The sequence below is a fragment of the Falco punctatus genome (assembly GCF_963210335.1).
Source record: "Falco punctatus genome assembly, chromosome: 7".
NCBI lineage: Eukaryota > Metazoa > Chordata > Aves > Falconiformes > Falconidae > Falco > Falco punctatus.
The window spans coordinates 55,733,200-55,747,173 of NC_137587.1; the positions used below are offsets into that span (position 1 = coordinate 55,733,200).

The window sequence follows — 13,974 nt, forward strand, 5'->3', positions numbered from 1 at the left end:
CGTGACTCTAGATATAGCACGGAATACACTGATGTGTTATGTTCACACAGATAATCAGATAAGCTGTCACCCTACACAATCAATTGGCTTCACTTCATCTCCACCAGTGACTAGACAACAGAAAACTCATTATTCTAGAGTTTTACTAAGTCAGGACTGATCTACTGGGGAATGATTTTTAAATTTCTTTACAAATAAACTGGGAGCTGGTAAAATTGTTAACTCAAAATGTCACCCAAAATCCAATAGGATAATATGGAGGTGAGAAAAGCATAAATACATTTTCAGTGCAAGGAGATTGCAGGTCTGGTGCAATTTTCCAGAGAAAATTGGATCTGACTTTTGGTGTCACATGATATTTTAACATAATTTGGATTGCACCTGTCTGTACTTTACTTATGAAGAACAATTCTTCATAGAGATTACCAAATATTTAGGTTGTCAGTAGGATGCTGAAGAAAGTTAAAGTCACATGAATAGCTTTAAAGCATTATAATAAACGATTTCCACTTAGTCACAGCAGCAACAATAATACCTTATTTAGTCTGATCCTGCTAGTGTTCATCAGGCCCACACTGTTCACTCAAATTATTCTTTCTTCTTTATTACAGACAAAAATACGACTTGAAAGCTATAATCAAAACATTCAGAATGAACTCTGATGAAAAACTCCATCTTCCACTAAAATCTGAACTTTTTCTAGACTGGCAGTTTAGTGTAGTAGTTCAGATGCAACTCCCAACAGTAAAATATATAACAATTTCTGTTCTGTAACCGGTAGGTAGTCTGTATGGTGAGGAACGTGACAGATGATCTATATGTATGCACATATATATATATACACACACACACGCGCGCGTACATATAATTTTTTTGCAGATGCAGAATTGATCAGCTATGTTTTCCTTTCAGCCCATTTAAGCAGACTGTTCCTCTACTAAACTATTCAAAACCCTCGGCGAGGTACTCTGCTGTATACTTGATATATTTAGCTGTCCAAAAACTTCCAACCTTTTTCCTTCCAATTCAGTCCTCAGTTTCAGAGGACTGAATTACAAATTGAGAGCTATGGCACTGCACGTATTCACTAGTGATTCTTAGAAAATCACAGTTTAAGTTATAGTAACATTACAAATATTCAACAAATACAGTTTTATAAGAGGTATCAATTTTATGTCACAAAACCTGTATTTGATCAAAGTAAATCATTGCAAAAACATTGGTATTTTTGCCATTAAAAATGAAACATCTCACTATTTAATATAAAGAGGTTTTTACTTTTTCTTCTTTTTTTCATTCCTAGGCATAAAGATTTTGGAAAGAATCACAGCCACTCTTTAAGGTCTGTGTAAATGAGTTCCTCTCCAGATGAAAATAATCACAAAAATGAAAAGGTGAAGTTTCACTGTTTTGTTTTTTAAATCATTCAGTATTGAAGATACATTTTAGGTTACTGGGATACTTCATTGTCTTTAAATTCCTAGGATTACATAATATTTCAGATTAGATTAGTCTGTTTTACAGCCTAATTAAATTTATTTAGTTAAATGTGATAAAACGCCTAGACAGCTTATAATGCTGGTCTGATATCATGAAAATTGAGATTAATTTTTTTGAAAATTGAGCTGGGGGTGAGGAAGGGAAGAAGAAATGTATCGCTGCTGTATATTATAATCACAAAATGTAGCCAGTGGCATTTGTAAAAACAAAAATGGAGCCATGTAATTTAATGAAAATAATTCTGAGACAGCCACACTGTCTGAAGACCCACAAATCCACACTTGGGTAGCAATACATACTTCTTGCTGGAGTGGAAAACTAGAATTCGAGGTCTACAATTGTATATGAATACTGGAAGAAAATAGTCACATTAGAGAAGTACAGGACTGGATTTACAGCTTTTCCTGTTCCTCACTATATTAAAATGCCATCAAAGAAATAGCTCTGAAAATGAAAGTTGGATTAAAGGAGTCTTAATATGACCTAAAAATACTATATTAAGAAATGAAAAATAAAAAATAAAAAATGAGCAAAATCTCTCCATAGGAAAAAAAAACAGTTATCCTAGCCAATTCAAGAAGCTGTCAGAAAATTTTGGGGTAGACTAGGCTACACTAAAAGACTGTATGCATTCAAATTTTGACAGACTGTGTGCTCAAATGAGTATGTATATTATTGTCATGGAAATTTTGAAATTATGTTTGTGAGTCATATTTCTGTAGTAAAGATTTGAATTAATCACACTCAGGATATACTGATGGATGCTCAGGTTCTGACTGAGGCAGAAAACCAGACTTTTTTTGTGACTACAGGTTTGAGCCTCTCTCTGCCTTCCGATCACCGATCTGTTCAACATTCATTCCCAGGTGCAAGCCAAAGAGGACTAACAGATATTCCAAACTGTGCTAACAGGCCTCGGGGACCATCTCAGCTTTTGGAGAAAAAAATCGCTTGCAGAGAAGTTCTTACTTCATTTCTTTCTCCTGTCATGCTTCTTGTCACATTACAGGGAGCTGATGCTAGGTAACTAAAATGACTTTAAGTTAGCTTCAGGCAATTTGGCCTCAAAGTGCCACCATTTCAACTTGTAAACTTTTTTCCTTTATATTTTTTTCAACATTTCGAAACACAAAAAAACCCACCAAAACCAATCCAAAACTAACCCATGCAAAACACTCTAAACACTAAAATTATTTCCTAAGGCCCAAACTAAAAAAAATGTTATTAAACCCCAAGCATTAGCACAACTGCATTAAAACTACTTTTGCTGATATTCTTGACCATTACACCAGAGCAAATAAGTAGTAACACTGATGAAGACAGAGTATTCACAGTGCTGCAAAAAATGTCTAGAAAGAAAACCTCATCTCAATGTTTATAGGGAAGAGAAAAATCCAAACATCCTTCTCAAAATTAACACTCCCTTAGCAGAACTGCTGCAATACCATAAAACCAAGGATTCATTTTGAATTCCCTCTACCATCCTTGAAGCCTATGTAAATGGTTTCCTTAGTATCAACATGGCCATAATGAAAAGGCATCAACAAGGGAAAGAAAAAAAAAAACAATTTGCATAAAGCTTGTGAGAATTTATAAGGTTGGGATAGGAAGTCCTACAAGACAAATTAATTTGCAAAAACAGAAGACCTTCCTAGACCCAGATGAAGTAATAACACGCTAAGCTTAGTTTACCTTTGACAATATGCATCCCTGTGTTTGTCATTAACATAGGATCATAGCATCTAATCAAAACAATAATATAAACCTCCCGGAGCAGAAAAGATAAAACAAATTAAAAGCAACACTAAAACATCAGTGCCAACCTAATGAAGGTGGTGAGACTGTATCTTAACAAAAAAAAAAAAAAAATCCCCCAAACCTTAATTTCTCTTTTAAATCCAGATATTTATGTAGCTGTGAACTTTCAGCATGCTGTATCATCATGGAATCATGGCCAAACAGCTTTACAACATTTCCATCTCTGATATTAATTAATAATTTCTGCAGACATGGTATCACATGGATTTAGGAACACATAACTAACTGTTCCCAGCCTACACATGTTTGAGTCTAGGTAGCATTCAACTAAAACTTCTTCAATAACATCCAAGACAATTTATTTCTGCATCAGAAAGTCTTTGATAAGACAGTTAAACATAAAACAAGGAGAGTTAAGCCAAAATGAAAAGTGCAGAGAAGACTTAGAATCTGGGAGGCTGCAAGTTCCTTACCGGTGTGGATGGCACCTAAAGCACACTTCAGCTGGAAGTTAAGGGGATGGGTGAAATGGGAAAAGTCGAGAAATCAGCAAGAGGCAGTAGACTTGAAACAAGAACAAATTCTTGAAAATAAAGAGCACAGCTTTAACTGACCTGGTAGTAGCCAGTAAGTGGGTGAAAAGAGTCTTGAACCTCTCAGAGCAAATCTAGACACATCATTCTTGACTTGTAAAATTTCAAACAAAGATTCTTGAAAAGGTAAGCAAGAAGTAAGCAGTTCTACTAACTTCAAGTTACGGCTGAAGTTTGACAGATATAGCAGGAGAGAGGAGTCTAGCTCAAACCAGTTGTGCAATTTGGATATTTTTTTTAAAAGCACTGTCTTCAGGATTTACATCTAATTCTTCTAACGCATCAAGTCCATATTGACACATTTTTTTCCACAGAAAATTCCCAAATTGCCTGTTGGCTATATTAAAATCCTCAAAGGCATCCCTCTAGTTTTCTTTGTAGAGTTCCCTCTAGTTAAAAGAGAAAAAAAATGGTAACGCTTTCATATCTTAGCTGAAAGGGTAAAGCACTTACCTAGAGTACAGGAGAGTTTATTTCAAACTTTAGAAGCATTATCACCTTCCAAACACTATCCTAACTCTTACCCTACCAATTTAGGAGACAAAGTGTTTCTCCCACACCTTCTTCTGATTCACCTGCACCATTCTGTAAGAAAGCAAAAAGTATGCATAGAGTGTTTATGCATTTCCTTTCTATGTTCACATAAACAGTCTTTGGTGCAGGGATTTGCTATTAGAATCTTCTTTTCAAGAACATGAAGATCAAGGTAGACTGCAACTTCTAGATATATCTACAGATATCAGCAAAAGCATGAAAGCAACAAAATAACATTTCTAAGGTTGTGCAAAGTGGATGTACATAAACTAAGAGATAAACTCAGAAACTCACATTCTGAAGGCTTTTTGTTATTCAGGAGCAGTTCCATCAGCAGTGAATAAAACTCATCATGTGTATAAGGCATTCTTATGCCACAAAGAGCTACTTCTGACAAGCAACGTCCATAAAATCACTCTCATCTATTATTCTGCTCTATAACACAAAATATGACTAAAATTGTGGCTCTTAGTGGACTTCTATTACTGATCACTAAGAAGCAGCATATAGAAAGGAAAAAAATCCACATTCAAGAATAGCTAACAGTCTTCTAGGAGAAAAAAATTTATATCTGGACTGAAAAAATGGAAGGCCAAACATGAATACCCTATAGAGGTATATTTGTGTTTATCTGTAGAAGCATTACCAAGAAGGAGAAAAAAAAAACAACAAACCAAAAAAAACACACCAAACTTGTAACACCTAGTCTTTATCTTGAAATACAAATAACACATTTATTAAAAACTTTGCTGAAACAAGAGATTTTTCAAGTATCAGAGATATGTTGACTGGGGGGAGTTTGAAGCCAGGTTAAGACTAGTTATTGGTTAATATTTCAACTGCAAACAACTAGGAATAAATTACTGTCTGAATGCATTCCCTCACTTCAGTAATACTGACTGAATATACACCCTGTAGAGAAATAAGACAATTGTGGAAAACCTCTAGACATGGTTTGGTGTCCAGAGTGTTTCTAGTTAGCTATGTTCTAAAAATCTCTTGATCTTGTTTGTACTCGGCACCCACAAGTTTAATAGTAATTCTGGGTTAGTGTGCTTCAAAACCCACTTCCAATTGTCTTTTGATTACCAGTAGGTATTTTAACAGATCGGCTTATAAATGATAGAGGAAGAAACCACAAGACAAGACGTTTCCAATTGCTTTCATCGTAAAGGGGTACCCTTCTCTTTAAGAATCTAGTGAAATAATAATAAATCCTGTTTTCCACATGAGAAATTGATGTGTTCCTTATGGTAATAGTTGACTGGAATCCAAGGAATTATCTGAAGCAGTTGCTTTACCTGCAGGACACTGAGGCTTGTGTTGCTTAGTAGCCAGTGTTCTGTGTTTTGACATGAATGAACGTGTTGTCAAATTTTCTCTTTCAAGAAGGAAAACTATACTCTTGTCTCTTACTTCTCCACTACCTTATGCGGTCCCTGGAGCACCATTAATTGGTCTCCCTGCATTCCTGATGCGATTAAGCTTAGTTACAGGCACAACAATTCTCAACAAGAAAAAAAAACAAAAACCAAACAACCAGCAAAACAACCAGCAAGCCAAATCACCCAACCCCTCACTAAAACCTCAAATCTATGTTTGAATTTTTTTCTTTTTGAGGGAAAGAATATTTCTTTCCACAACTGCAGCACTGCTTCTATTTTTCAGAACTGTTCTCCAGTTTTACTCCACGAAGTTTATATGAATTCTCACTTTATGAGGGACTTCTGAACTTTTCATCAATCTTCGAATTCATCTGGGTCCAACAGCTGCTTCTGCATAATTTGGGACAAACAGTGACTCTTTCTTTCTTTTTGAAGCCTAAAAAGCAACAGGGAGAAAAGCAGCTTTGGCAAGGGTTTGCCTGGAGCAGGTAGAGGTGGCCTTGCAGTGGCTTGAGATGTCAGGATTGTTGGAGGGGTGGGATTCAATGGAAGAGAATGACAACAACAGCAAAGACCACATTTATAACTGTGGAGGACCTAATAGTATGACAGGCTGGAACGAAGGAGGCTGGAGCAGATGTGAACCTGTGCATCTATGTTTTGGTTTTGGTGGGAAGACAGAGGGAAAGTGCATAAGCAAGGTAACATGCTAAAGAAGGGCTACATCAGAAATTCTGATCAGTGCCACTTAGGGTGAAGACTGGTAGTCTGTGGATACAGGCACATATAGAAGGAGAACGGTAATAGCCATTGGACTCCTGCATATATTGGGAGGGGAAGTAATTGGGGCAGTCTGTAGGCAAGTCATTTCCATGTTACTTCTGGGAGTAGAGCAGGAATATCATTTTATATTCTTTAAAATGTTGTTAATTAGGTTTTGTCCCTGTAACCCTCACTATAAATATTTAGTTAGAAGCACTACAGGAAAGAAACAACAGAACTAATTAAACCAAAAAATCATTTCAAGTACACAGAACAAACTAAAAGATAACAGCACAAGAGGGGATTGGTGCACAATAAGGTGCACAATATCCAATAGAGACATGGAAAGGCTGACCCATCAAACTCTCCTATTTCATAGACAGATAAAAAATAAATGTACAGCTGCCTAGGAAGATACATTTCAGTTTTAAGTGGAGAGTAAGAGAATCCACTGGGAGATCCAGTGGGAAAATACAGTTCCACTAATACATATGTGCGCTGAAAACACACGTCAATTTATTCTTGGAGAACTGCATATTTAGTACTTTTTCTTGCATCTTTACTGAAACAGCCCTGACTTTGGGAATATGAACTAGAAATTCTCCTACGCACAGATTTTCTGTACAAGAACAAATTCAGTCCTTCTAATAACATTTAAGAAGACCATAAGTACACAAAGATTGTTGGCTATCAGCTAGAAGTAAAGATTAACACACTGATCTGGATTGGGAGATCAGATTTGTTGAAAAAAGGGAGAATAGCTACATTACCAAAACTAACAAACTGGGCAATGCTGTGTTGACAGTGAAATATTAGTCTCTGCATATAGTCTTTGGAACATTAAACACTATAGCCAGAGACAAACTGTTATTTAGGTTTCATTAAATTTACATTATTTCATATAAATTTACAATTAATTTACATTAAACTCTCTACTCCCCTCCCTACCTCCAATAATAACTCAAAAACATCTTGACATAGATGATGAAGTTGAAGGCACACAAGTTATCATTCAAGGGAAGAAGGAAAACCTGTAATGTTGGTTATTTTTTGTGTGCTTCTGAAGATATTCTGCATAACAATCATCTATTTGAATTTGTCAGAGAATTCAAGAAAAATAAATTTGTTTTACCATTGAGAATATGCCACTGAAGGAAAACAGTGATTGTCTGCATGCAGCACCATCTGTGAACCATTAGCAAATTTCAGAATGGATTAGGCCATGTGGTAAAATTATCAGTCTCTGATATGACTGACATCAGACAAGCAACGAGTTAACAGAGAGCAAGTCTCTGGGAAAAGTAAAACAGTACTACCGTAGATATATATATCTGATGAAAAACCCAGCTGATGGACACATAATTTTCAAAAATACTGAAAGGATGAATTCCTAACATACCTCAACTTTAATAAAATTAAGAAGAAAAATTAAATTAAGAAGATGTTATTTGATACTGGCATGGAAAGAACAGGAAAAGTGGAGCTTTTGCTTTTAACAGAGAAGTAGCATAAGAAGCCCTGGACAACTGTATTTGGTCTTTGCCTTTTCTTTCTTGCCCTGGCTTTTCTCTCATTCCATGCAGCATAAGGGTGATCATTGCAGAGAATGAAGGGCTGTGGTATGTGCCACAGACTTGGGATGTGCTGGTGCATGTGAGGTGGGTTCACAGCATTGTACTATGAGAGAGAGGGAAGAGTAAGGCAGAAAGAGGCAATTAAGATACTTTTATAAAGCAAGGTATCAAGGGTTGTGATGAAAAGAATCTCCCCTCACTTCAAACGGCACCTTTTGGGGAGAGTAAGAGGGAAGAGGAGTCATAGCTAAAGCTGCAGAAAGTTGTGCTGGCAGTGAAGAGGCTGAGGGATCATAGAATTCAGGATTAGTTTTTGCATGCAGGAGAAAATGTGATTACAAGAGGCACAAAAGTCTTTGAGGTATCAGCGTTCTTCAGCTGAATGAGAAGTTAAATGAAAATGGCATCACTGTTTTCAGAGTGTGATAGTGAAACAGGGGCTTGCACAAAGATTGCAGACAGCAAAGGGAACAGAGGCCCAGTCCGAACTTTGTCAGCAAAAAGAGTAAGGTTTAATCTAAAAACATGAGCTAGTATTGAGCTACTGTCAGTCATCTGAAGTAGTCTTATGCAGTGGTTACAGGATACCTGTACAAGGGATTGACAATTTATACTCAGAGGACTCAATAATTCAATTTATTCACCTGTGAATGGAAGAGAGGGCATAAAAAGAGCAACTTCTGTCTGTATAGTCCTTGTCACAGGCAAAAGGTCTCCTTACATCTATGAGATTATTTTTTGTGTGAAACCCACAAAAAATAAGAATTCTATCCACTCTTATACATTACTTTTCTAAGTCCTACATCTACAAGGAAACTGTAATTAAGTAATTGGCTAAGCAAAGTAGTGCATACAGAAAAACTGTATGATCACATGCAGCTTCCTGCATGCATAGATATCATTACCTGATTGTCAGTTCCTACACTTACAGAATCTGATTGCAAAATGCTATTCCTAAACTACAGAGTAACTAGATGTTAAACTATTTCTCTTTGGTTTGCAGATTGCAAGCAGTTTGATAGAATGAGCTCTCTCTTATTAAGCTTACTTATATGGAGGGCACACAATAAAAGGCAACAAAACAACAAGAAGAAAGGAAAAAAGAAAAAAAAATCATGTGAAACTGAAAATTTTCCTTAATATTTTGGTTATATTAAGAAATCATTCTTGAGCTTAAGCAGTGAAAGCCTAACCATATGCAGTGAGTGAAACTGGGTCATTGAAAACCACAGATATTAAATCCAAACCAGTTTTGGACTAGCTTTATTTTCAGTTTCACCTTTCTGACTTTTCTAGAGGAAAAAAAATATTTCTTATTATTCTAGGAATACAGCATTGAATGTCATATACAATTCTGCACTGAACAGCACCTGTAAAACTATCTCAGAATGCCAATTTCTACACTGTTTCAAGAATTTGAATTCATTTTGATGTTAAATGTTGTTCTCTTATTAGTTCTGAAAACTATACATCAAATTCTTAAAAGCAGTTATTGAAAGCTATGAACAGCTATTATTATTATCATCATCATCATTATTATTAATACACAAAACTCAAAGTTTTGTGCCAGGCTCACACACTAAAGCTTCTGAGTATGAGCATCTTCAGTTTCAGTAGACCACAGCTTACTCTGTAGTTTTTAAGATGTCAGATTCCTGCTTCTCAGTCGTGAGGTACATTACTATTAGTGGTGTACCAAATTATAAATTACTGAAACTTGAGGCCATCAAAGCCTATGAGTAAAAATGAATTGACACTTCATAGAACAAAGGAGAAAAAAAGGATTTCTTTGCCGATATGACAAAGAGAATTTGAGGCAAATATCAGAAGCTGCCTCTGTGATGCATTCTGGTTCTGATATGCATTAATGTTTTCCAACAAAGAAGCCACCAAATACAAATTGTCAGGCATCAAATCAAAAGGTTATCACCATAATTTGCTAGCACAGTTGCAATGGATCCGATGAAAGCCTTCCATGATTCCATTAGAAGACTAATACGAACGTGAGCATAGAGAGCTTTTGTAAACATTTTTGTGGCTAATACATTGCTGAAAAAGTATTCAAGTCAGTAATCTAATCAAGAGGAAAAAAAGTTGCTTCAGAAGTGGTAGTTTCATGCTGACAACAGAATTCCAACAGAAATACTAAAGTTTTGCATTTGGAAGTTGGGAAAGAAAATTCGCAGGACTTATATTGTTCTGTTTTTTAAAACATAGAGAATAGAGTAGTTAGAAAATCCCATTCAAAGAAGCAGTTGTTTTGGCATAGTGAGAAATAGTGCTGATCAACAGACAAGGCAAAAGTTGTTATCATTTTAGTGCTGAGATATTTTTGACCTTTTTGACCTTACAAGAGAACTGTAGCTGATCAAGATGAAAGCAACGTACAGTTTGTGAGCCAAGAGAAATATACTATAATTTTATTTTAATACAAAGAGCATCTTAATAAAAAAAACCCAACACATCAAATATCTCATACAATATTCAAAATGTTTCATGTTGCATTCATCAACTAATCCTGTACAATATCACATATGGCCTCACACTTTTATAGCAACTGTGAAGTTTCTATGGGCTGGAAAAGGAAGAAATACAACGCTGAGGTACGCCAAACTACATAGAAACTATGTAAGCTGCTGAAAAGCTGGAGAGTGCTTTTAAATTTCTTTAAGGTTTAGCAGTAAGTACAAATATTATTCTAACTATACCTTCCACAGCAGCATGTGAGCGATATTAGAACAAATTAATACCATTAGTACCTTTTAGAGATACCATCCACACACACACCCTCCCCCCCCAAAAAAAAAAAAAAAAAAGAATCTAAATGGGAAACTTGATAGTGTCTAGCATCTGCTATATAGAGGTAAAAATGAGAAGATGAAGATAAATTGATTTGATCTCATCACCTTGTCTTTCTAACAAAGCATAACTATAGCAAACAGTGTACCAGCAAGAGGATAATATTCCATTTAAATTTTAACTAATGTAACTGATAGATTTTACCAATGTTTTTTACTTTTTTTTTTTTCTTTCCTAACTGAATAATAAAGAGGTATCCAAAACAGGAAAGATAGATTTTCCTTAAATAAAGGAATCCCTGGAACTCAATGTAAATTAACTCTGTCTGATGACAACCAAACAAAATGTATAGGTTTCTGTCACATTCACTCTTAGATACTGGAAAATCTTTTTCTCATGACCTTTTAGATTCCAAATATTAGACTTATATTATTATACTCCTACACACTAACTAAATGAAGACAAAATTAAATTACAGCTTCAAAGGGCATTTAATTTTCATAAAAAGAGGTAAAAAATCTTGCCATGCCATTGACCTGTGCAAACTGAATTTTATTACTTTCTTAAAAATTGAAGACTTAAAAATTAAAAATGACATAGACAATAAAACTGACTATCTTCCTTTTAAAATAATTCAGTTTCTTCGAAGAACAAAGCTTAGAAAAAATACCATAACACTATGAGGCTAATTTGCAGACATGCATAACAAGATTCACAGTCATATTGGTACTTACCCACTAAATGCCTGGACTGCATAAAGCTTGGAAGTATCCAAGGAACTTCCACTTATTATCCGAGCCTTTAATAAAGACCAAAAAAAGTACAGTTACTCAGTTGCTCTTAGTAAGTCTTGGGCACAATTTAACCGCATCAAACATATAACACCTAATATGAAAATGCTTAGCAGGGTCAGCTCCAGGCCAAAGCTAGAGTAACTATTGCTTTGGAATACATTTTTGTAGTGTTCAGCATTTAGTGAAACACACTGGAAGAACCCATGGGAAGATAAGATATTGCTTCCCAAATATTGTTGTCCTTTAAGTCCTATAGTGTATGCAGCGTAGATGATAATTAGAGTCAAAAAACCCAGATATCATGTTTGACAGTAGCAGACCCCTGTGTTGGCAATTATGATAAGCACAACAGTGAGGGTTATCCTGTTTATAAATGCAACAGACTCGCAATACACTTAAAGGAGAATGAAAAAGTGGAAAGCTGGGAAAAACATGCAGATTTCACAACTAAAATGAAGGAACCAAACAGGTCAAATAATTCACAAACGAACATCAACAAAATACATGATCCCTAAAGTAAATACATGATTTTAAACCTTTTCATCCACAGAACCGCTATCTGAAAGAGAATTGGGAAGAAGGGGAATATAGGTTAGACAGAACAGTCTCTGAGAAAATATCTTATATTATAAAAAACTGTCTGTGCAGAGCAGAATCCAAGTAACACCTGTGCTTAGCTTTATTATTGCAGTGAGACCACTGTCACTACATTTTAAACAAGCAAAAAGATGTTTTTAATAGATAAGAAGCCCTGCCGCTTATGCAGGACTGTGTAGATACCATACAATTTATATATTGTATCCCACCTCAACATATATTTTAGGATTTTTAAAAGTATATTTAATATTAATGAATATATATTTAATACAGTTGCAGTATTCAAAAAAGTAGCATTCTCTTTTAAAGGAAAAAGCAAATGTTTCTACTTAGGGTATTAAAGAAAAAAAGCCAAACAAAACTTCTGAACTGTAACTATTCTATCCTACAGAAATTATCCCCAAATGCCAATGGAACTAAAATTGTCAAAGTACAAGATATGATATATACATCTATATGTCATTAGAAATTGCTTAATGCAAAAATGTTATGTATTCACATTTACTATCAGACAGGAAATATTTGCTGACAATGAAAAGTTACCCGTATATTATTGTCTTGTCAACTGAAAAATACAAGCACATTTTAAATGATTTTCATATAGTATTTCACCGAAAGTGTCTTTTTTTTCTTTTTGACACTTCATAGTACAGTGCATATATGAAACAGCATTGTTTTAATTGTCACTTTACTGATGTGTCCATTTTTACTCCCCAAATGGAGTACACATTCTACAGCCCCTTTAAATAGTTCACGTATTTTTAAGATATTTGAAGATAACTCACATTACATACAGTACAATATAATCATTTACAGCTTAAACACACACCACGTTTCAGTTTATCTACAAGAAAATATCACATTCAAACACACACATGAAAAATATATTGACAAGTGTAAAGGTGCATACAGTACAGTAGTGACGATCTAGGGAACTAAAAGGCTCTATTGTTCCACTAATTTTAGAGGCCACTTCTGTGATCAAAACAAAGCACATGCACAAGAACATGCAGAATAAAAACTGGAGTCAAAACAAGTTTTACCAGTCAGATTATATCTGCTTCTGTATTATTTAAAAGTGTTAAAGAAGACTGAGCTACTAGTTACCACAACACCGAATTTGAGTCCACAGAAAATGTAACTGTGCTACGGTCTCTTCACCTTTGTGAGACCACAAAACTTGCCAGTTCCTTATGTTTGACCACAGATCTTAGCTTCTCTTTCACAGTTATTGTGAACAATCCTTTTAGAAAGAGTATGCCTAAAAAAATGAACTATAGTTTATTGCTCCAAGGAAAACTTATGTTTTGAGTTACACAGAATATTATATTAAGGCTGTTACTAATAGTAGATGCCACGCTTTACTAAAAATAGAGTGACCACATTTCCATGCATCAAGAATATCTGCTTGCCATTAACTGATACTTTTCACAGTTCTTCTGAATATAAATCAGCATGCTATCAATTTTTAATGTCATATTTTAAAAGAATCCATTACTATTTTGTTTCTGCTGGGACATGACCTGTTCTGATGTTTTCTCACTTCAAAACATCACCCCACCCCACCCCTTCAGAAATAATAGAATTTTTATTTCGCCTTAGAAATGAATTCTTGACTAAAACCAGCTATACCATTTTAGTTGTCAAATTACCATCATTTGACTGAGTAGATTTATTC

General features: G+C 35.0%; 1 protein-coding gene across 7 annotated transcripts in view; it reads right to left on the bottom strand.

Annotated features, from left to right (window-relative positions):
- UNC13C (unc-13 homolog C) overlaps positions 1-13,974 on the bottom strand; it is a 257,718-nt gene that overhangs the window by 153,479 nt on the left and 90,265 nt on the right. For 5 of the 7 annotated variants that reach the window (XM_080396566.1, XM_080396565.1, XM_080396564.1 and 2 more), the window contains 2 exons: positions 12,236-12,258; positions 11,640-11,704 (listed from right to left, as the gene is read on the bottom strand). In XM_080396566.1, the coding sequence (XP_080252692.1) occupies positions 11,640-11,704; positions 12,236-12,258 (88 nt within the window). The remainder of the gene's footprint in view (positions 1-11,639; positions 11,705-12,235; positions 12,259-13,974) is intronic. The other 2 variants (XM_080396569.1, XM_080396568.1) reach the window with 1 other exon arrangement.